Source organism: Notolepis coatsorum (genome assembly GCF_963971535.1).
Source record: "Notolepis coatsorum genome assembly, chromosome: 9".
Lineage (NCBI taxonomy): Eukaryota > Metazoa > Chordata > Actinopteri > Aulopiformes > Paralepididae > Notolepis > Notolepis coatsorum.
Window position 1 is genome coordinate 35,792,596 of NC_140173.1, and position 26,152 is coordinate 35,818,747.

Here is a 26,152-nt window from a genome sequence, read left to right on the forward strand (position 1 = left end):
ATGTCTCAGAGGGGAGACCCATGAACCATTATGTTCTTGAGAGTACACTCTACTGTGTTTTTACTACTACTACAGTCCTGTGTTTTTACTACTACTACAGTCCTGTGTTTTTACTACTACTACAGTCCTGTGTTTTTACTACTACTACAGTACTGTGTTTTACTACTACTACTACTACTACTACAGTACTGTGTTTTTACTACTACTACAGTACTGTGGTTTTACTATTACTACTACTACTACAGTACTGTGTTTTTACTACTACTACTACAGTACTGTGTTTTTACTACTACTACTACTACAGTACTGTGTTTTTACTACTACTACTACAGTACTGTGTTTTTACTGCTACTACTACAGTACTGTGTTTTTACTGCTACTACTACAGTACTGTGTTTTTACTACTACTACTACAGTACTGTGTTTTACTACTACTACTACTACTACAGTACTGTGTTTTTACTACTACTACAGTACTGTGGTTTTACTATTACTACTACTACTACAGTACTGTGTTTTTACTACTACTACTACAGTACTGTGGTTTTACTACTACTACAGTACTGTGTTTTTACTACTACTACTACTACTACAGTACTGTGTTTTTACTGCTACTACTACAGTACTGTGTTTTTACTGCTACTACTACAGTACTGTGTTTTTACTACTACTACTACAGTACTGTGTTTTTACTACTACTACAGTACTGTGTTTTTACTACTACAGTACTGTGTTTTACTACTACTACAGTACTGTGTTTTTACTACTACTACTACTACAGTACTGTGTTTTTACTGCTACTACTACAGTACTGTGTTTTTATTACTACTACTACAGTACTGTGTTTTTACTACTACTACTACTACTACTACTACTACTACTACAGTACTGTGTTTTTACTACTACTACTACTACTACTACTACTACTACTACTACTACTACTACTACAGTACTGTGTTTTTACTACTACAGTACTGTGTTTTTACTACTACTACTACAGTACTGTGTTTTTACTGCTACTACTACAGTACTGTGTCTTTACTACTACTACTACAACAGTACTGTGTTTTTACTACTACAGTACTGTGTTTTTACTACTACTACTACAGAACTGTTTTTACTACTACTACTACTACTACTACTACTACTACTACTACTACTACTACTACTACTACTACTACTACTACAGTACTGTGTTTTTACTACTACTACAGTACTGTGTTTTACTACTACTACTACTACAGTACTGTTTTTACTAGGGATGTCCCGATCATGTTTTTTTGCTCCCGATCATCCCGATCTTTCCCGATACGATAAAAAAAAAAAAAAATCTAATTTTTTTTTTTTTATTCAACAAACATGAACATGTTCACGTCTTAAACTCATACTGAGGCCTTAGTTTTGGTTTTAAATTGCATATCATCATTCATTTATTTATTGTCACACAGAGCAGAAGAATTTTGCCAAAACAAACCAATAGTATCCAGCTGCAGAACGGCAGACCAGCCACTCTCTCAGACCCAAACGCATTTCCTTTGATTTAATTATACATCAAATGATTTATGTCAAGGATTGCAATGCCTCGCTTGAATGAAATTAACTTTTCACCTGGATAACATCAACATTCAGGGTGAATGTAATGTGAGAAATTGGGATTAAAAAAAAAAGAAAAAAATTGTATTTGGGTCTGAGAGTGTGGCTGGCCTGCCGTTCTGCAGCTGGATACTATTGGTTTGTTTTGGCAAAATTCTTCTGCTCTGTGTGACAATAAATAAATGAATGATGATATGCAATTTAAAACCAAAACTAAGGCCTCAGTATTAGTTTAAGACGTGAACATGGTCATGTTTGTTGAATTTTTTGCCGATCCCGATCTTCGGAAAATCACATGATCGGCCCTGATCACGTGATCGGATCGGGACATCCCTAGTTTTTACTACTACTACTACTACAGTACTGTGTTTTTACTACTACAGTACTGTGTTTTTACTACTACTACTACTACTACTACTACTACTACTACTATTACTACAGTACTGTGTTTTTACTACTACTACAGTACTGTGTTTTTACTACTACTACTACTACTACTACTACTACTACTACAGTACTGTGTTTTTACTACTACTACAGTACTGTGTTTTTACTACTACTACTACTACAGTACTGTGTTTTTACTACTACTACTACTACTACTACTACTACTACTACAGTACTGTGTTTTTACTACTACTACTACAGTACTGTGTTTTTACTATTACAGTACTGTGTTTTTACTACTACTACTACAGTACTGTTTTACTACAACTACAGTACTGTGTTTTACTACTACTACTACAGTACTGTGTTTTTACTACTACTACTACAGTACTGTGGTTTTACTATTACTACTACTACAGTACTGTGTTTTTACTACTACAGTACTGTGTTTTTACTACTACAGTACTGTGTTTTACTACTACTACTACATTACTGTGTTTTACTACTACTACTACAGTACTGTGTTTTTACTACTACTACTACTACAGTACTGTGTTTTTACTACTACTACTACAGTACTGTGTTTTTACTACTACTACTACAGTACTGTGTTTTTACTACTACTACTACAGTACTGTGTTTTTACTACTACTACTACAGTACTGTGTTTTACTACTACTACTACAGTACTGTGTTTTTACTACTACTACTACAGTTAGGCCTGCCGCGATAAGCAATAAATCAATTAATTGCCGCGATAATTAAAATGAATGCAATGATTTTGACGGGCGCGATTAATTGCTATTTGCGCGTTTGTTTTAATGAGGCGGAACCAGTGCCCCTTGTCAGTCACTCTCCGTGTGGGTTGGCCGCTGGCGTTACTACAGAGCACAGCACGGGAGCTCCGTGGGGCAGTAGCAACGCCACATATTTAGCTTACCTACATTTCTCAATAGTGTTGCTCCTTTTAACCAAGTAGCGTTATTTGTAGTGTAACGTTAGACACAGAATAACGTTAATACAATTACATGCATCATTGTTTACAATGAACGGGTGGGGCTAGTCAAAGCACTGGAGACGGGGACAAGTTAAACATGAATTAATTTATTATAACGGGTCGTTTTCGAGTCGTGCTGCAGTGCCTACGCACCACAGCTATTCTATTATATACGGCTTTGACGCGTCCTCCTCATCGTTGATTGCCTGTAGTAGCTGCATCTAACGTTAGTAGCTAACGTTAAAACTAAAAAACACAACCAGACGAGACAAGTTGTCGGCTAGGATAATCGCAACAATACTTCCGGTCCGGTCGGTGGGCTTCAAAATAAAAGTCTTAAACCGGAAAAGACGGAGCGGTGGGCTTCAAAATAAAAGTTTTGGGAAATAAATTTCTCAATTTTTTTTTTAACCGGTCGCAATAATATCGCTTATCGCGATATTTTCGGGGGCAATTAATCGCCCAGCAAAATTTGTTATCGTGGCAGGCCTAACTACAGTACTGTGTTTTTACTACTACTACTACTACTACAGTACTGTGTTTTTACTACTACTACTACTACTACAGTACTGTTTTTACTACTACTGCTACAGTACTGTGTTTTTACTACTACTACTACTACTACTACTACTACTACTACAGTACTGTGTTTTTACCACTACTACTACAGTACTGTGTTTTTACTACTACTACTACAGTACTGTGTTTTTACTGCTACTACAGTACTGTGTTTTTACTACTACTACTACAGTACTGTGTTTTTACCACTACTACTACAGTACTGTCTTTTTACTACTACTACTACAGTACTGTGGTTTTACTACTACTACAGTACTGTGTTTTACTACTATTACTACTACTACTACTGTACTGTGTTTTTACTACTACTACAGTACTGTGTTTTTACTACTACTACTACTACTACTACTACTACTACTACTACTACTACTACTACTACAGTACTGTGTTTTTACTACTACAGTACTGTGTTTTTACTACTACTACTATTACTACAGTACTGTGTTTTTACTACTACAGTACTTAGGGATGCACCGATATGAAAATTGGCCACCGATACCGATACCGATTGTTCAACTAACACAATCGGCCGATACCGATACCGATATTTGTGGCAAAAAATAAGTATTTGTAATTTTCTTTTTATATATCTTTTTTAATATTATTTTTGTAATTTGTTTTTAATGAAACTACTGTATATTTGTATGTGTATGTTTGTATTTGTAGGCCTCTTTACTTACTTCTTACTTAAGAGTCTGAAGCGGAGTCTCAAAAGAGAATGTTGAATATTTAGTAGTAACTTTGATGCAGTAGCTTGTGTGTGTGTGTGGGGGACTGGGGGCGGCGCCGTTGTGCAGGACACGACTGAATTTATCGGCTACTGCCATCGGCACATTCAAGCTGTTGTGAAGGGCCAGATTAAAGCTGAGAATCTACATTTATTGTTTTATATACCTTGTATATTATTTATATATACACGTTATATCCCTTTAAGCCTGCGTTTGAATCCTAGTAATATTCGCTTTCCTTATTGGATAACGCTATCGGCGCCCCTAAAGTCAGGTTCAAAGGCGAGTCCGGGCATGTTGCAACATGCCTGGAGACGGCGCATTGATTCGAGACGAGAACTGAGGTTCGGCACTAGAAAGCCACTTAAGTATATATACGGCGGCAGGTGCGAACAGTAGCTGTTCATCAAGTTCAGTGTGATTCTAATGTAGTGAGAAGCAGTTCGTCTAACAGAGCGTTGAGAACCACGTGCGAAGTGAATAGTAAAAGTGTCAGATTTAATGCAGTAACGTCTAGTTCGACTTAGCTTAATGTGAAGTAAAGAGTCGTTAATTATTGTGTATCGTGCCAACAGCAGTTCGTTCGTGTGCAGCATTACCCAGCAGTTCGTTCGTTTAGCTAGTGGAACCTTAGCCAGTGTGCGTGGACTAAATACATTGGTGCCAGTACACGAGGAGGGCCTAGTCGGAGAACCTACTGGACATGTGCATATTGGAACCGACGGCGGCGATTGCAGAACCAGTATTGGTTGGATTATAGTGATTGTGGAACGTACTACCCTTGGAGAAGAGCATTGTTAATACCCACTGTCGTTTGGATTTAACCACCGTGAGGATCTACTTCGGGCTGGCTTCGTGGACCGAGGCTAGCTGGCGATCATCATTGCTATCGTGCAATTGGATTACAGTTATTGCTTGTGGCTGAGCTTTGGATTACAAGGACTGGATTCTGTACGTGAACCCCCTTCTTCTTCAATTGATCAGACTGAGTATCCGAACATTCCTCTCTCCTCCAGAGCTTACATCTCTGGGAGGAAACCCCTCGTCTCCAGCGGTACCAGCGTTTCCCCCTATAATTGCCATCCTACGCCAGGCGGCGTTAGCCTAGTACCCCATCGTAGGAATTATTCTATTCCCACTGACTTTTGCTACTGACTGATTTATGCATATTCTTCGCCATACAAGCGCGACCTTAATTCTCATCTGTACAATTTGCTGCATAATAATAAATACCCTCAATGATATTTCTTTGTCACCGTGCCGTGTTATTATGAGTGTCTGCCATAATTAGTTGTACTGTCTGGCAAGTAATACTAAGTACATAACTAGCAGTGGTTTAATCTACCACAATCTTTAATACAGTCAGGGTTTTGTAACCCCTCAGTTACACAAGCTTATAGGCCGATTGCAGTCAACAAGGCACTTATCGGCCGATACCGATACCCGACCGATACATCGGTGCACCCCTAACAGTACTGTGTTTTTACTACTACTACTACAGTACTGTGTTTTTACTACTACTACTACAGTACTGTGTTTTTACTACTACTACTACTACAGTACTGTGTTTTTACTACTACAGTACTGTGTTTTTACTACTACAGTACTGTGTTTTTACTACTACAGTACTGTGTTTTTACTACTACTACAGTACTGTGTTTTTACTACTACTACTACTACAGTACTGTGTTTTTACTACTACAGTACTGTGTTTTTACTACTACAGTACTGTGTTTTACTACTACTACTACAGTACTGTGTTTTTACTACTACTACAGTACTGTGTTTTTTAGGGATGCCCCGATCGATCGGCCACCGATCGTTATCGGCCGATACTCAGTATAAATATGCAATCTGTGAATTCCGATAATTAGTCATATTCGCCGATAGCGGAAACCGATCAAGCGAAGCTCTCACTCGCTGTCTGTCTCAGACACACACGACCTGCAAACTGCCGCTGCTCCTCCTCCCTAGCCCCGCCCGCCCCCGTGTAGAGTTTGTAAACAAAGAGGTGCGGCTCCTCTGCTCGAGTCTGTAGTGCATTCGACCTGAGCTAACGTTAGCTACCTAGCTATCGTTACTGTTTAAACAAAATTACCCAGTCAACTATTCACGTTTAGTAGGCATTGTCTAACGGTATTTAGCCGGCTAGCTACCGATAGCTCCTGATATCAACAAATGATCCAGAAAGTCTAGTAGTTCATGTTCATACCTCAGTTAGCTTGCGTTAGCTGACGTTCGTTTACTGTTCAAAACGAAATGTCCCATTGAACTAAAGTTCTGTCTTAACGTCATCTAGCCGGCTAGCAGTAGCTACAGATAGCTCTTGATATCAATGTCTTATAACATTGATTTAATGCGTATTCGAGCTGAGGGCTTGCTGAATGTGAAATGACCAAAGCACTTAACGTTACCAATGGGGTCCCGCTGCAGCGCCGGAGAATCCTTTTGTTTTTGGAGCTGGGCTACTAGAGTACACACAGACAGTGGAGCTGTTTGCAGATAGTGAGCATTTTGACTTGTTGCGTGGTGGCGATGTCTCGCAGATAATACAAGTACAAGTCTAATTATATAATATATATATTTTATAAAAAAAAAAAAAAAAAAATTATATAAAATAATTTTTAATTTCTTTTTAATCAAAAACAATCGGTATCGGATCGGTATCGGCCGATATGGCTCACGACGATCGGTGATCGGTATCGGTGGCAAAAAACGTGATCGGGGCATCCCTAGTGTTTTTACTACTACTACTACAGTACTGTGTTTTTACTACTACTACTACTACTACTACTACTACTACTACTACTACTACTACTACTACTACTACTACAGTACTGTGTTTTTACTACTACTACTACTACTACTACTACTACTACTACTACTACAGTACTGTGTTTTTACTACTACTACTACTACTACTACTACAGTACTGTGTTTTTACTACTACTACTACTACTACTACTACTACTACTACTACAGTACTGTGTTTTTACTACTACAGTACTGTGTTTTTACTACTACTACTATTACTACAGTACTGTGTTTTTACTACAGTGATGTGTTTTTACTACTACTACTACAGTACTGTGTTTTTACTACTACTACTACTACTACTACTACTACTACTACTACTACTACTACAGTACTGTGTTTTTACTACTACTACTACTACTACTACTACTACTACTACTACTACTACTACTACTACTACTACTACTACTACTACTACTACAGTACTGTGTTTTTACTACTACTGCACTCTGGGTTTCATAGATACATAATTATGAGCAGACTGAGGGGGTTAGACCCTGGTTCTCACACAAACACAAACCATGTGGACACACGCACACACACGCACACACACAAACCATGTGGACACACGCACACACACACAAACCATGTGGACACACGTGCACAAGCACTACTGCCATCTCACACACATTATACACACTCTGGCTAGTGCACTCACTCACTCACGTCAGCTCTCATGTGCAGTCTCTCCTCTAAATGACACAAAGCCTCTAGTGTTTTCTACTGCAGCCCCTGCCAACCAACACACCCTCACCCCCACCCAACCAACACACCCTCACCCCCACACACCCAACCAACACACCCTCACCCCCACCCAACCAACACACCCTCACCCCCACCCAACCAACACACCCTCACCCCCACCCAACCAACACACCCTCACCCCCACCCAACCAACACACCCTCACCCCCACCCAACCAACACACCCTCACCCCCACCCACCCAACCAACACACCCTCACCCCCACCCAACCAACACACCCTCACCCCCACCCACCCAACCAACACACCCTCACCCCCACCCAACCAACACACCCTCACCCCCACCCACCCAACCAACACACCCTCACCCCCACCCAGCCAACACACCCTCACCCCCACCCACCCAACCAACACACCCTCACCCCCACCCAACCACCACACCCTCACCCCCACCCAACCAACACACCCTCACCCCCACCCAACCAACACACCCTCACCCCCACCCAACCAACACACCCTCACCCCCACCCACCCAACCAACACACCCTCACCCCCACCCAACCAACACACCCTCACCCCCACCCACCCACCCAACCAACACACCCTCACCCCCACCCAACCAACACACCCTCACCCCCACCCACCCAAACACCACCCCCTCACCCCCACCCAACCACCACACCCTCACCTCCACCCAAACACCACACCCTCACCCCCACCCAACCACCCTCACCTCCACCCAACCACCCTCACCTCCACCCAACCACCCTCACCTCCACCCTCATCTCCACCCAACCACCCTCACCTCCACCCTCACCACCCTCACCTCCACCTAACCACCCTCACCTCCACCCTAATCACCCTCACCTCCACCCTAACCACCATCACCTCCACCCAACCACCCTCACCTCCATCTAACCACCCTCACCTCCACCCAACCACCTTCACCTCCCCACAACCACCCTCACATCCACCCTCATCTCCACCCAACCACCCTCACCTCCACCGTAACCACCCTCACCTCCACCCAACCACCCTCACCTCCACCCTCACCACCCTCACCTCCACCCAACCACCCTCACCTCCACCCAACCACCCTCATCTCCACCCAACCACCCTCACCTCCACCTAACCACCCTCACCTCCACCTAACCACCCTCACCTCCACCTAACCACCCTCGCCTCCACCCTCACCTCCACCTAACCACCCTCACCTCCACCTAACCACCCTCACCTCCACCCAACCACCCTAACCTCCACCTAACCACCCTCACCTCCACCTAACCACCCTCGCCTCCACCCTAACCTCCACCTAACCACCCTCACCTCCACCTAACCACCCTCACCTCCACCCAACCACCCTAACCTCCACCTAACCACCCTCGCCTCCACCCTTACCTCCACCTAACCACCCTCACCTCCACCTAACCACCCTCACCTCCACCTAACCACCCTCACCTCCACCCTCACCTCCACCTAACCACCCTCACCTCCACCCAACCACCCTAACCTCCACCTAACCACCCTCACCTCCACCCTCACCTCCACCTAACCACCCTAACCTCCACCCAACCACCCTCACCTCCACCTAACCACCCTCACCTCCACCTAACCACCCTCACCTCCACCTAACCACCCTCACCTCTACCTAACCACCCTCACCTCCACCTAACCACCCTCACCTCCACCTAACCACCCTCGCCTCCACCCTAACCTCCACCTAACCACCCTCACCTCCACCTAACCACCCTTACCTCCACCTAACCACCCTTACCTCCACCTAACCACCCTCACCTCCACCCTCACCTCCACCTAACCACCCTCACCTCCACCCAACCACCCTCACCTCCACCCAACCACCCTCACCTCCACCCAACCACCCTAACCTCCACCTAACCACCCTCACCTCCACCCCACCTCCACCTACCACCCTAACCTCCACCCAACCACCCTCACCTCCACCTAACCCCCCCTCCACCCTCACCTCCACCTACCACCCTCACCTCCACCTACCACCCCACCTCCACCCTCACATCCACCTAACCACCCTCACCTCACCTAACACCCTCACCTCCACCTAACCACCCTCACCTCCACCTAACCACCCTCACCTCCACCTAACCACCCTCACCCTCACCTAACACCCTCACCTCCACCTAACCCCTCACCTCCACCTAACCACCCTCACCTCCACCTAACCACCCTCACCTCCACCTAACCACCCTCACCTCCACCCAACCACCCTCACCTCCACCCAACCATCCACCTCCACCTAACCACCCTCACCTCCACCCTCACCTCCACCTAACCACCCTCACCTCCACCTAACCACCCTCACCTCACCTAACCACCCCACCTCCACCTAACACCCTCACCTCCACCCTCACCTCCACTAACCACCCTCACCTCCACCTAACCACCCTCACCTCCACCTAACCACCCTCACCTCCACCCTCACCTCCACCTAACCACCCTCACCTCCACCTACCACCCTCACCTCCACCCAACCACCCTCACCTCCACCCTAACCTCCACCTAACACCCTCACCTCCACCCAACCACCCTCACCTCCACCTAACCACCCTCACCTCCACCTAACCACCCTCACCTCCACCTACACCACCCTCACCTCCACCCTCACCTCCACCCAACCACCTCACCTCCACCCAACCACCCTCACCTCCACCTAACCACCCTAACCTCCACCTAACCACCCTCACCTCCACTCTAACCACCCTCACCTCCACCTAACCACCCTAACCTCCACCTAACACCCTCACCTCCACCTAACCACCCTCACCTCCACCCTCACCTCCACCCTAACCTCCACCCAACACCCTCACCCTCCACCCTCACCTCCACCTAACCACCCTCACCTCCACCTAACCACCCTCACCTCCACCCAACCACCCTCACCTCCACCTAACCACCCTCACCTCCACCTAACCACCCTAACCTCCACCTAACCACCCTCACCTCCACCTAACCACCCTCGCCTCCACCCAACCACCCTCACATCACCCTCACCTCCACCTAACACCCTCACCTCACCAACCACCCTCACCTCCACCCTCACCTCCACCCTCACCTCCACCCAATCACCCTCACCTCCACCTAACCACCCTCACCTCCACCCAACCACCCTCACATCCACCCTCACCTCCACCTAACCACCCTTACCTCCACCCAACCACCTCACCTCCACCCTCACCTCCACCCTAACCACCCTCACCTCCACCCTCACCTCCACCTCACCTCCACCTAACCACCCTCACCTCCACCCACCACCCTCACTCCACCCAACCACCCTCACCTCCACCCAACCACCCTCACCTCCACCTAACCACCCTCACCTCCACCTAACCACCCTCACCTCCACCCAACCACCCTCCCTCTCACCCTCACCTCCACCCAACCACCCTCACCTCCACCCAACCACCCTCACCTCCACCCACCACCCTCACCTCCACCCTCACCTCCACCTAACCACCCTCACCACCACCTAACCACCCTCACCTCCACCTAACCACCCTCACCTCACCCTAACCACCCTCACCTCCACCTAACCACCCTCACCTCCACCCTAACCACCCTCACCTCCACCTAACCACCCTCACCTCCACCTAACCACCCTCACCTCCACCCTAACCACCCTCACCTCCACCTAACCACCCTCACTCCACCTACCACCCTCACCCTCACCTAACCACCCTCACCTCCACCTAACCACCCTCACCTCCACCTAACCACCCTCACCTCCACCTAACCACCCTCACCTCCACCTAACCACCCTCACCTCCACCCTCACCTCCACCCAACCACCCTCACCTCCCACAACCACCCTCACCTCCACCCAACCACCCTCACCTCCACCCAACCACCCTCACCTCCACCTAACCACCCTCACCTCCACCCAACACCCTCACCTCCACCCAACCACCCTCACCTCCACCCTCACCTCCACCCAACCACCCTCACCTCCCCACAACCACCCTCACCTCCACCCTCACCTCCACCCAACCACCCTCACCTCCCCACAACCACCCTCACCTCCACCCAACCACCCTCACCTCCACCCAACCACCCTCACCTCCACCTAACCACCCTCACCTCCACCCAACCACCCTCACCTCCACCCAACCACCCTCACCTCCACCCAACCACCCTCACCTCCACCTAACCACCCTCACCTCCACCCAACCACCCTCACCTCCACTAACACCCTCACCTCCACCCAACCAGAGCTGCAGAGTTCTGGAACACCATCCCATCACACATCTGCAGTACTAATACACTTCACACACACACACACTCAAATCATGGCTGTTACAAAATCAGGTATGTGACCATGACCATTAGCAAGTCACGTCGCAGTCCAGCTGCCCAGCCCCCGTATGATTGCCTACTAGCCTGACTGTCCTTATTGTAGGGCTGGGCGATATATCGAGTATATGTTGTCACGTCGCGGCTGAGATAAGACTTGCTTTAGCACAGAGCTGTCCTCTCATTTTCATTATAGACAGACCAGCGCGGACCTTAAATGACATGCAATTTAGTTGACACGAGCAATGGGCTAACGTTAGCTGCTAACGTTGTGTCCTTGGGCAAGACACTTAACCTACTTGCCTCGTATGAATGTGTATGCATGTGAATGAATGTTGGTGGTGGTCGGAGGGGCCGTAGGCGTTGATTATTTGTCACGCTTCCGTGAGTCTGCCTCAGGGCAGCTCTGGCTGCAATTGTAGCTTACCACCACCGGTATGACTGTGTATGAACGAATAATGGACTCTGTAAGCGCTCTGGGGTCTCTGGGGTGTCACGAAGAGCGCTATATAAATCCAATCCATTATTATTATTATTATTAACTTATCCCATGACTAGGCTAAGCTAACTAGCGTTAGCTGCTAACCCTGGAAACGCTCAAAGCGGACTCCACGATACTAGTTCCATTAGTGAGAAAAGGGGGTGGGTTATATTGACGACGCTTGACAACAGGTTTAAACATAACTTCATATATATTGGTTATTCGTTTCTTTATATTGGGCATCCAGTTCCATCTCTGTGTGTTAAACTCTTCCTGTGTTGACATTCAAGTGTGACATCATCACCTACGGCAGCTTATACGCTCAAAACGCAAGCCTAGAACAAAACCCGAGGGGGGGGGGGGGGGGGGGGGGGGGGCTGGCTCTCTCACGTGTTCTCGCCCTCTCTCTCTCTCTCTCTCACTCTCTCTCTACATTCAATGATTTAAAGTAGCCAAACGTTACAGTATGAATACTAACTGGATAGTTGATGATATAAACATTTAATTTCATTATCTGAAATATTCTAAAATCATTAAGTCTGCTATAAGCCATTATCCCTTTGTGTGTGATTATAATTTTCTCACAGCAGTGTGTGTATATATAATATATATATATATATATATATATATACATACATACATACATATATATATATATATGTGTGTGTGTTTGGCTAAAGTGGATAGAAAACAGTACTGTGTAAAAGTCTTAGGCACCCAAGAGTTTTTATATAAATTGTCTTAGATGTAAATATATTTTTTTATTAGTGTGTCAGTAGACCACTCTTAGTACATTTTCATTTAATTATTGTTTAAAGCATCTTCATGGTTTAATAATGCAAACATATGTTGCAGGGACTTATTATAATCATCATATTGGCGTGACTGTATGCATCAAAGGGTTAAATCAAGCATTTTTAAGTGCTTTAGAGGAAATGTCAAAATATTGTGATATATATCGTATATCGTGATATGGCCAAACAATATCGCGATATCATTTAGAGGCCATATCGCCCATCCCTACCTTATTGTACTTATGTGGTTATGTGATTTATGATTATGTATATGTGTGCCTGCCATGAGCTCCAGACCTGCTGCTGAATACATTCTGCTCATGCAGTTTTATTAAAAAGAGGCTCCTGGAGAGTTACTGGAGCTGCTTACCCTCTCTGCACACACACACACACGTACACATACACATACACACACACACGCACACGTACACACACACGTACACATACACATATACACACACACATACACACACTTACACATACACACTAAGGCTGTCCCCGAAGCCTGTTTTTGGGATTCGAACTTCGTCAGTTTTTTTTAATATATATATATATATTTTTTTTTTATATCCTCAAACTAAATCCTCAATTTGAATAAAGTGATTAATCTGATTAAATTAGTCTTTTTTTCTTTTATTAAATCAACTTTCCAGACTCAGCCCATGGAGAACTAAATCAATTAATTCAACTTTCTAATGAATATAACTAGTATTAAATCAGTTTTAATACTATAATATTAGTGTAGCCTAATCGTTATCTGCAACTGTGAAGAAAAAACCCATTGGTTTAAACTTTAAACTGAATGAATAGAAAAAAATATTAAAAAATTTAATAAATTTAAATAAAATGTATTCAAAATTCAAATGTTGATTTAGAATTTGAATGCCAACGTAACGAACGAAGGTTCGAATGTTTGGGCTCAGCCCTATTACACACACATACACACATACGCACCCACTTACACACACACACACACACACCTACACACACCTACACACACACACACACACACTTACATACACACACACTTACACACACACATATACACACTTACCTCTCTACACACATATACACACTTACCTCTCTACACACATACACACACACACACGTACCTCTACATGCACTTACACACTTACACATACACACACACACACTTACTCATTACTCATACTCATAGCCAAGCTCAGGGACCTGGGCTTGGGCTATGACCTCTGCCAGTGGGTCTTGGACTTCCTGACTGGCAGACCCCAGGTGGTGAGAGCAGGCAACTGCACCTCCTCATCCATCACCCTCAACATAGGGGCCCCCCAGGGCTGTGTTCTGAGTCCCCTCCTCTACTCCCTGTACACACACGACTGTGTGGCTCAGCGGAGTAGCAATACAATCGTCAAATTTGCTGACGACACAGTGGTGGTGGGCCTGATCTCTGCCAACGACGAGAGGGCCTACCTGGAAGAGGTCAAGGTCCTGGCGGGATGGTGCCAGGAAAACAGCCTCTCCCTGAACGTCAGCAAAACAAAGGAGATGATTGTGGACTTCAGGAGGTCGGGGGTCAAGGACTACAGCCCCCTCAGCATCGACGGGGCACCGGTTGAGAGAGTCAACAGCTTCAAGTACCTCGGAGCCTACATATCCGAGGACTTGACATGGACCACACACATTAACAGTGTGGTGAAGAAGGCACGACAACGCCTCTACTTCCTCAGGCGCCTAAGGAAGTTCCAAGTCAGCCAGAAGATCCTTAAGAACTTCTACTCATGTACAATAGAGAGCATCTTGACCGGCAACATCACCTCCTGGTTTGGGAATAGCACTGCAAAAGACCAAAGCAGACTACAAAGAGTGACACGTTCAGCCGAACGCACAATTGGAGGGGGGCTCCCCACCCTCCAGAACATTTACTACAAGCGTTGCAAGGGCAAGGCTAAGAGAATCATTAAAGACTCCAGTCACCCGAACAACTGCCTCTTCGAACTGCTGCGGTCAGGCAAGCGATACAGGAGTCTCAAGGCGAGCACAGAAAGACTCAGAAGTAGCTTCTATCCCCAGGCCATCAGGCTGCTAAACGAACAATGAATGAACACTACACAACAACAACCACCAAACGCACATAGCACACACATCCACACGCACACACCCACTTTAAACAAACACACTGTAGCACCCACTCCACACACTTTATAGCACACACCCACTTTAAACAAACACACTGTAGCACCCACTCCCCACACTTTATATTTATGGATGAAGGATTGCACTACAACTCGTACACCTTACTGTAAATTGTACCTAAAATTGTACCTCATCCCATTTCTGCTTTGCACTAGATAGTACTGTACATTAGTACACTGCATAGTATTGTGTATTGTATATTATATGGTAACTCAGAACATTGTACATATGTCTATACCGAACACTGTGACCTCATTTTCTTCTTCTAAATTCATGCTATATTATGTTATTATGTTATTTGATACTATCTTGTCTAGCACAGTCTCTGGAGCGTAACAGTAAGAAGCATTTTGTATGAAAGTATTCTGTACTTCTGTATGACAACTATTAAAGAACTTGAACTTGAACTTACCTCTACACACACACACACACACACACACACACACACACACACACACACACACACACACACACACACTTCTCTACACACACACCTCTCTACAAACACACACACACTTCTCTACACACACACACACACACACACACACACCTCTCTACACACACACACACACACACACACACACACACACACACACACACACACACACACACACACACACACACACACACCTCTCTACACACACACACACACACTTACCTCTCTACACACACACACACACACACACTCACCTCTCTACACACATACACACACACCTCTACACACACGACCCTGTTGCTGATCCCAGCTACACATTTGGGAGCCATTAGCAGGCAGAGTGTAATGCTACTGTACTCTCTCTCTCTCTCTCCTCTCTCTCTCTCTATCTCTCTCTCTCTCTCTCTCTCTCTCTCTCTCTCTCTCTCTCTTTCTCTCTCTCTCTCTCTCTCTCTAACTCTCTCTCTAACTCTCTCTCTCTAACTTTATCTCTCTCTATCTCTGTCTTCCTCTCTCTCTAACTCTCTGTCTTCCTCTCTCTCTAACTCTCTGTCTTCCTCTCTCTCTAACTCTGTCTCTCTCTAACTCTCTCTAACTCTGTCTTCCTCTCTCTCTAACTCTGTCTCTCTCTAACTCTCTCTCTCTAACTCTGTCTTCCTCTCTCTCTAACTCTCTCTCTAACTCTTCAATTCAATAGTCTTTATTGTCATGAGTGTAATAAATACAATGTTGCCAAAGCGTCAATAATAATGACATTAAACAGAAAAAGAAAAAGGTACAATTCATAAAAACAAGAATATAGCAGAAAACAATGAATACTTGCTGTCTGTGTGTATGCGTGTTTGTATGAGTACCTGAGTACCTGGAGGGTGGTTGTGTATTTAGTAGGGATGGAACTTTCTAGCAAAAGTGCTATTCGAAAATCGCTGGTTCTTAAGATCGAATATTTGAATATTAAAAATATATTATTTTCTGTTTCAGTTTAAATTCAGTTAAAATGTTCAGTTTCTGTTAAATTCAGTTATTCTGGATCATTCTATCATTAAAAATAATAAACAAACAGAAACAGTAGCATGTGCATCTTTTAGATCAATTAGGCTATGAAAATTAGGCTGCCTCTAAATATAAAAAGGAATGAAATTAGAATGGTTTGCTTAAAAAAAAATAACAATTTTTTTTCCCGATTTTCTGACATTAAATATTTTCGAATATTCGATCCCATCCCTAGTATTTAGCTCCTATACCAGAGCCTCCACCACACGGTGAGCATCAGTATCACGGGCCAGCCGCTCTGTCTGCACACCCACTGGACAGGTGGTGTCTTGTATTCCACAGGCTTTTGTCCCAATCGCGCCTCATAGAAATGGTCATATTATGGAGATCAATGTAAATCCATAAAGTGTGTCTTGGGGCTGAATCTAAATGTTTAGTACAAGTAATGGAATGGATTTCTACTCTGTATCTGTACTTTGTACTCTTTACCCAACTCCCTTTATTCCTCTCTCTATCTCTCTCTCTATCTCTATCTATCTATCTCTCTCTTTCTCCCCCTCTCTCTCTCACTCTCTTTCTCACCCTCTCCCTTCCTCTCTCTCTATCTCTCTCTATCTATCTATCTCTCTCTTTCTCCCCCTCTCTCTTTCTCGCTCTCTTTCTCACCCTCTCTCTTTCTCGCCCCACAATGGTGGAACGAACTGCCCACCACAGTTAGGACAGCCGAAACCCGTCCAATCATTCGCCGTCGACTAAAGACGCACTTCTTCAACCATTATCTGAAATTAAATAAATAACAAATAAATAAATCTAACCCTAACTAACCTTACTGTCATGCACTTGTCCTAATAAACTAACCTACACTGTAGCACTCAACACTTTGGTGAACATTGTTACTCAGCTGATAGAGTTGTGCCCTTCCTGCTGTCTTGTCGTTTTTGGATAAAAGCATCAGCTAAATGACTAAATGTAAATGTCTCTCTCCTCTCTCTCTCTCTCTCTCTCTCTCTCTCTCTCTCTCTCTCGCTCTCTCTCTCTCTCTCTCTCTCTCTCTCTCTCTCTCTCTCTCTCTCTCGCTCTCGCTCCCCCCTCCCACCCCCCCAGGTGGACTCTTCCCCTGAAGCACCAGAGGTTGGCTATGGTTCGTTCCACCAGCAGTACTGGTTGGATGGTCGCATCGTGGCCGTAGGGGTGATCGACATCCTGCCGTTGTGCGTGTCGTCTGTCTACCTCTACTACCATCCAGACTTCTCCTCTCTCTCCCTGGGCTCCTATTCAGCCCTCAGGTCAGTTTCATATAGATACTATAATGTACTACCATCCAGACTGGGCTCCTATTCAGCCCTCAGGTCAGTTTCATATAGTAAGTAAGTAAGTATTTATAAAGCACCTTTCATACATGTCATGTAGCTCAAAGTGCTGTACACAATTATAGGCATATATAACGATAAAAGCAATAAAGTCATAGTGATCAGTTAAGATCAATGTTTAAAAAAAATAATAATAATAATAATAGTAACGTAAAAATGAAAATAACGTAAAAACAGTCATTTGCTTACCAGTTTGGGAGAACAGGTCCGCACAAACATTTCTGCTCAGTGGCAACCGGAAGTGCACTAAACCAATGCACTTGTATGGTAGGTAGCAATGTTTAGGTCTTATAATGCTAGTGTAGTTACGTTTTTATCAGTGGTCATAGTTGGGTCCATAGTGCTTTACCAAGTCCCATGGATCCATCAGTGGCCGTGTATTGTGTGCGTATGTACCCGTTCGCTCATGTGGTCAGTGGTCAGAGTTGGGTCCACAGGACTTATCCAAGTCCCATGGACCCATCAGTGGCCGCGTCTTGTGGTAGAAAGAAAGAAAAAGAAAAACGTATAAAGAAAACAGTCTAAAGTTTGAAAGTTTGGGAGGTCCGCAAAAACACGCCTTCAGCTCAGAAGCTGAGGCGTGTCAAAAACTTTTGAAAAACTGGAGGCGTGTCTCCTATTGTACCCATTCCTTCATCTAAAAAGTTTGAAAGTTTGGGAGGTCCGCAAAAACACGCCTTCAGCTCAGAAGCTGAGGCGTGTCAAAAACGTTTGAAAAACTGGAGGCGTGTCTCCTATTGTACCCATTCCTTCATCTAAAAAGTTTGAAAGTTTGGGAGGTCCGCAAAAACACGCCTTCAGCTCAGAAGCTGAGGCGTGTCAAAAACTTTTGAAAAACTGGAGGCGTGTCTCCTATGTACCCGTTCCTTCATCTAAAAAGTTGGGTCCACAAGGCTTATCCTAGCCTCATGGATCCATCAGGTTTTTCCAAGCCATAACTATTTGTAAGCTAGACTGTATAGGTACGTTTTTAATTTTCCTTTAAAAATGTGTATAGAGCTGGCGTTTCTGATGTGTGTTGGTAGTGTGTTCCATAGTTTTGGGGCATAGTTGGCAAATGCCATACTTCCTATCCTTTTTTGGTTTCTGGGCGTGTCTAGTAAACCTGTAGTGGATGACCGTAGCGTTCTTGAGGGCAGATAACTAACTAGGGAATTTGCTATGTATTTTGGGCCTTGCTCATTAAGAGCTTTATATGTTAGGAAAAGGACCTTAAAATCAATTCTATGAGTTATTGGAAGCCAGTGCAGAGTGGCCAGGACTGGAGTGATATGTTCTCTTCTCCTTGTATGAGTTAGTAATCGAGCTGCAGAGTTTTGGATAAGCTGAAGCTTCCCAATGGTTGCTTTGGGAAGACCAGTGAACAGTGCATTACAATAGTCAAGCCGACTTGATACAAAAGCATGAATAAGTTTCTCTGCATCCTTTTTATTTACGAAAGGTCTTACTTTCGCTATGTTTCTTAGGTGGAAGAATGACGTTTTCATGGCCTTATTTATATGAGACTTAAAGGTCAGGTCTGAGTCCAAGATGACACCTAGGCTTGTAACCTCAGTCTTTACATAGGATGACAGACTCCCCAGGTTTTTACAAAGCACTTCCCTTTTCGCTTTTGGGCCGATCAATAGGATTTCGGTCTTGCTTTCGTTTAATTTTAGGAAGTTATTGTTCATCCACTTGTTTATTGCTAACAGACAATTTGTAATGGACTGTATGGCTGTAGTGTTATTTGGTTCTGCAGAGATATATAGTTGTGTATCATCAGCATAACTATGGAAGCATACATTGTGGTCTCGAATGATGTCCCCGAGGGGCAGCATATATAGTGAGAAGAGTAATGGACCAAGGCAGCTTCCTTGTGCGACTCCAAAATTGCTGTCATGTTCCTCGGATACATTGTCTCCAAGCTTAACATAGAACCTTCTCCCCTTAATGTATGTTATGAGCCAATTTAGTACATGATCGGAAAAGCCAACCAGTCTTTCTAGACGACTGATCAAGATATTATGGTCAATCGTATCGAACGCTGCACTAAGGTCCAATAGGACAAGAATTGAGACTTTGCCAGCATCGGAGTTTAGCCTGAGGTCGCTAACTATTTTGGTAAGGGCAGTTTCAGTGCTGTGATTTGTTCTGAAACCTGATTGTAGTTCCTCCATGATGTTATTATCTTTGAGAAAGGAGTTTATTTGTACTGAGACTATCTTTTCTAATATCTTGCTGATAAATGGAAGGTTCGATATTGGCCTATAGCTTTTTAGTTCGTTTACATCTAAGTTTGTTTTCTTTAGTAGTGGTTTTACTACAGCTGTTTTAAATGCATCTGGAAAAGTGCCTGTTTGAAGAGACATATTTATGATTTCAAGGACATGATTTGAGACACTATCAAACACATATATAGATACTATAATGTACTACCATCCAGACTGGGCTCCTATTCAGCCCTCAGGTCAGTTTCATATAGATACTATAATGTATTACCATCCAGACTGGGCTCCTATTCAGCCCTCAGGTCAGTTTCATATAGATACTATAATGTACTACCATCCAGACTGGGCTCCTATTTAGCCCTCAGGTCAGTTTCATATAGATACTATAATGTACTACCATCCAGACTGGGCTCCTATTCAGCCCTCAGGTCAGTTTCATATAGATACTATAATGTACTACCATCCAGACTGGGCTCCTATTCAGCCCTCAGGTCAGTTTCATATAGATACTATAATGTATCTACCATCCAGACTGGGCTCCTATTCAGCCCTCAGGTCAGTTTCATATAGATACTATAATGTATCTACCATCCAGACTGGGCTCCTATTCAGCCCTCAGGTCAGTTTCATATATAGATACTATAATGTACTACCATCCAGTCTGGGCTCCTATTCAGCCCTCAGGTCAGTTTCATATAGATACTATAATGTATCTACCATCCAGACTGGGCTCCTATTCAGCCCTCAGGTCAGTTTCATATAGATACTATAATGTACTACCATCCAGACTGGGCTCCTATTCAGCCCTCAGGTCAGTTTCATATAGATACTATAATGTACTACCATCCAGTCTGGGCTCCTATTCAGCCCTCATGTCAGTTTCATATAGATACTATAATGTACTACCATCCAGACTGGGCTCCTATTCAGCCCTCAGGTCAGTTTCATATAGATACTATAATTTATCTACCATCCAGACTGGGCTCCTATTCAGCCCTCAGGTCAGTTTCATATAGATACTATAATGTATCTACCACCAGCCTGGGCTCCTATTCAGCCCTCAGGTCAGTTTCATATAGATACTATAATGTACTACCATCCAGACTGGGCTCCTATTCAGCCCTCAGGTCAGTTTCATATAGATACGCCCCTTCCTGACAAAAGAAGCCACCCAACTCCTCGTCCAATCAACAGTCATCTCCCGCCTCGACTACTGCAACGCACTGCTCGCTGGCCTCCCGGCCACTGCCACTAAGCCTCTTCAACTCATTCAGAACGCAGCGGCCCGCCTGATCTCAAACCTACCGAAGTCGGCCCATGTCACCCCACTTCTTAGGGACCTGCACTGGCTCCCCATTGCTGCACGAATCCGCTTCAAGGCCCTTGACCTAGCATACCGTGCGGCAAAGGGAACTGCTCCCGCCTACCTCCGGTCAATGGTCTCTAACTACACACCCTCAAGACTCCTACGCTCTGCATCTTCTGGCCGCCTCAGACCTACTCCTATCCAAGCTCCGGGAGGGTCATCAAAGAGAAGTCGCCTATTCTCAGTCCTTGCCCCACAATGGTGGAATGAACTACCCACCCCAGTTAGGACAGCCGAAACACGTCCAATCTTTCGCCGTCGACTAAAGACTCACTTCTTCAACCATTATCTGAATAAAAAAAAAAAAAAAAAAAAAAAAAACCCTAACTAACCATACTGTCATGCACTTGTCCTAATAAACTAACCTACACTGTAGCACTCAACACTTTGATGAACATTGTTACTCAGCTGATAGAGTTGTGCTCTTCCTGATGGCTTGTCGTACAGAACTTGTAAGTCGCTTTGGATAAAAGCGTCAGCTAAATGACTAAATGTAAATGTACTATAATGTACTACCATCCAGTCTGGGCTCCTATTCAGCCCTCATGTCAGTTTCATATAGATACTATAATGTACTACCATCCAGACTGGGTATCTCTAACATTAGCGAGTGCCCGGACCACATATGGAGTGAGTCCTGCCGGGTTAAAGGTAACATCCGTTTTTTCGATCTGCCGATCGGCCACCAGATGGCGGTCTTGAACCGCTAGAGGATTGAGAGGAGATCACACTTGTGTCTCAGGGCCCCGGAAAGGAAATATGATTCCGATCACAGATTTTTGAAATATTGATATCAAAGACGAGTTACGGCGTCTTCGGCAACTTGAGCATGGCGGGGAAGGACGCCTAAAAGCGTCTTCCGGCAGTTAAAGTGTTAAAGAAAGGAAAGTCTAGTGCTGGCTGAGCATATTGTTTGTTTGCACTAAGTTAATACTTTGACAAATGTAGCCTATATTTTTCAGTCAGTTCGGTCTTTGTGTGCCAAATATTATTTAAGGCTGTAAACACTGTAACACTGTAAACCTCTTTTTTTATTATTATTTTTTTAATAAATGAGAAGCATGTTTAGATTTGAGTGTTAAATTTTTTTTTATATATAAAAAAAAATGTATATCGAACCAAACCGAAAACCGTGATACGAACCGAACCGTCCATTTTGTAAACCGTTCCACCCCTAGAATCTACTACCATCCAGACTGATCCCAGGTCAGTTTCATATAGTAGATACTAGGGCTGACCCCTATTAGTCGATTAGTCGACTAATCGGTCGAAAGGAGCCGTAGTCGACTGGCCAACCTTAGTCGAATATATATATATATAAAAAAAATATATATATTTAAATATTTTTTTAAATATTTTTTTTATCATTCTTTCCAAAAGAAAAGAGGCCTAGAAGCATGGCTAAAGGCCTCTACATGCTACAGCAACTTCAAAGCAACTGCACCACAACATCGACAAAGCAACGGTGTTGTAGACACTCTGCCTTTATGCTTCTGCAACATCGACACGCAAAGTTAGTTTAACTGAAGTTAACACTTTGGGTGCCGGCCAAAAATCCGGAAAATGACTGTGGGTTGCCAGGATTCCTGGACGATTCTAGCATATCTCATGATCTTAGCGGAGCTATTTCTATATTTTATATTATAACTATGGGGAAATGGTTGGGCTCATTTGAAGACGACAAGTTGATGTACACAATGCAAAAAACCGTTTGTTTCTGCATGTCTTCGTTCGTTCACAATTACAAGTTAAAAAACGTCAACAAAAGATAAAAGTGGAGGTAAATTATTTAGAACAGAAGTTACAGGCACTTTTATGAAAGGTGTGCCGGCGGGGTGATAATAGGTACTGAACGTGTTATAAAGCAATTTAGACTGGGATGGATGGATGGATGGTTTGATTGATTGATTGTTTGACAGATTGTTTTATTGGTTTGATTGATAGAATGTTTTATTGTTTTGTTGATAGTTTGATTCATAGATTGATTTGTTTGATTGATTGATTACTTTGTTGGTCATTTGATTGATAGAATGTTTGATTGTTTTGTTGATAGTTTGATTCATAGATTGATTTGTTTGATTGATTGATTACTTTGTTGGTCATTTGATTGATAGAATGTTTGATTGTTTTGTTGATAGTTTGATTCATAGATTGATTTGTTTGATTGATTGATTACTTTGTTGGTCATTTGATTGATAGAATGTTTGATTGTTTTGTTGATAGTTTGCTTGATAGAATGTTTGATTGTTTTGTTGATAGTTTGATTCATAGATTGATTTGTTTGATTGATTGATTACTTTGTTGGTAATTTGCTTGATAGAATGTTTGATTGTTTTGTTGATAGTTTGATTCATAGATTGATTGGTTTGATTGATTGATTACTTTGTTGGTCATTTGATTGATAGAATGTTTGATTGTTTTGTTGATAGTTTGATTCATAGATTGATTTGTTTGATTGATTGATTACTTTGTTGGTCATTTGATTGATAGAATGTTTGATTGTTTTGTTGATAGTTTGCTTGATAGAATGTTTGATTGTTTTGTTGATAGTTTGATTCATAGATTGATTGGTTTGATTGATTGATTACTTTGTTGGTCATTTGATTGATAGAATGTTTGATTGTTTTGTTGATAGTTTGATTCATAGATTGATTGGTTTGATTGATTGATTACTTTGTTGGTCATTTGATTGATAGAATGTTTGATTGTTTTGTTGATAGTTTGATTCATAGATTGATTTGTTTGATTGATTGATTACTTTGTTGGTCATTTGATTGATAGAATGTTTGATTGTTTTGTTGGTAATTTGCTTGATAGAATGTTTTATTGTTTTGTTGATAGTTTGATTCATAGATTGATTGGTTTGATTGATTGATTACTTTGTTGGTCATTTGATTGATAGAATGTTTGATTGTTTTGTTGATAGTTTGATTCATAGATTGATTTGTTTGATTGATTACTTTGTTGGTCATTTGCTTGATAGAATGTTTGATTGTTTTGTTGATAGTTTGATTCATAGATTGATTTGTTTGATTGATTGATTACTTTGTTGGTCATTTGATTGATATGCCTGGCGCTAATGAACAAGTAAGTTTTATAACTACTGGTGTAGGTCCAGACAACATTATTATAAAATACAGAATACTTTACAATGCAAAAAACTTGAAACTTTGATGCCATGAACATTTTTATTGTAAAATATGTTCAATAAACTGGGTGACAAGTCATCAGTACCAACCATTGTTGCTGTGCATTATATGCTGGTAACATTCACAGTATAGGATTATGGTAATTTACCAAGACAATACCTTATAAAAAGTGAACACTGGAGGATAATCAACCATTGTTTCAGTGCATTTAGGAGTTTGTTGGTAACATTCACAGTATAGGATTATGGTAATTTACCAATACAATACCTTATAAAAAGTGAACACTGGAGGATAATCAACCATTGTTTCAGTGCATTTAGGAGTTTGTTGGTAACATTCACAGTATAGGATTATGGTAATTTACCAAGACAATACCTTATAAAAAGTGAACACTGTGATGATAACCAACCATTGTTTCAGTGCATTTAGGAGTTTGTTGGTAACATTCACAGTATAGGATTATGGTAATTTACCAAGACAATACCTTATAAAAAGTGAACACTGGAGGATAATCAACCATTGTTTCAGTGCATTTAGGAGTTTGTTGGTAACATTCACAGTATAGGATTATGGTAATTTACCAAGACAATACCTTATAAAAAGTGAACACTGGAGGATAATCAACCATTGTTTCAGTGCATTTAGGAGTTTGTTGGTAACATTCACAGTATAGGATTATGGTAATTTACCAATACAATACCTTATAAAAAGTGAACACTGGAGGATAATCAACCATTGTTTCAGTGCATTTAGGAGTTTGTTGGTAACATTCACAGTATAGGATTATGGTAATTTACCAAGACAATACCTTATAAAAAGTGAACACTGGCTGATGATAACCAACCATTGTGTCAGTGCATTTAGGAGTTTGTTGGTAACATTCACAGTATAGGATTATGGTAATTTACCAAGACAATACCTTATAAAAAGTGAACACTGGAGGATAATCAACCATTGTTTCAGTGCATTTAGGAGTTTGTTGGTAACATTCACAGTATAGGATTATGGTAATTTACCAAGACAATACCTTATAAAAAGTGAACACTGGAGGATAATCA

The 26,152-nt window shown here is 43.0% G+C and overlaps 1 protein-coding gene across 2 annotated transcripts in view; it reads left to right on the forward strand.

The window, feature by feature from the left end:
• Positions 1–26,152, forward strand: part of ate1 (arginyltransferase 1) — a 291,958-nt gene that overhangs the window by 132,174 nt on the left and 133,632 nt on the right. For both annotated transcript variants that reach the window (XM_084321688.1, XM_084321689.1), the window contains exon 9: positions 18,104–18,285. In XM_084321688.1, the coding sequence (XP_084177814.1) occupies positions 18,104–18,285 (182 nt within the window). The remainder of the gene's footprint in view (positions 1–18,103; positions 18,286–26,152) is intronic.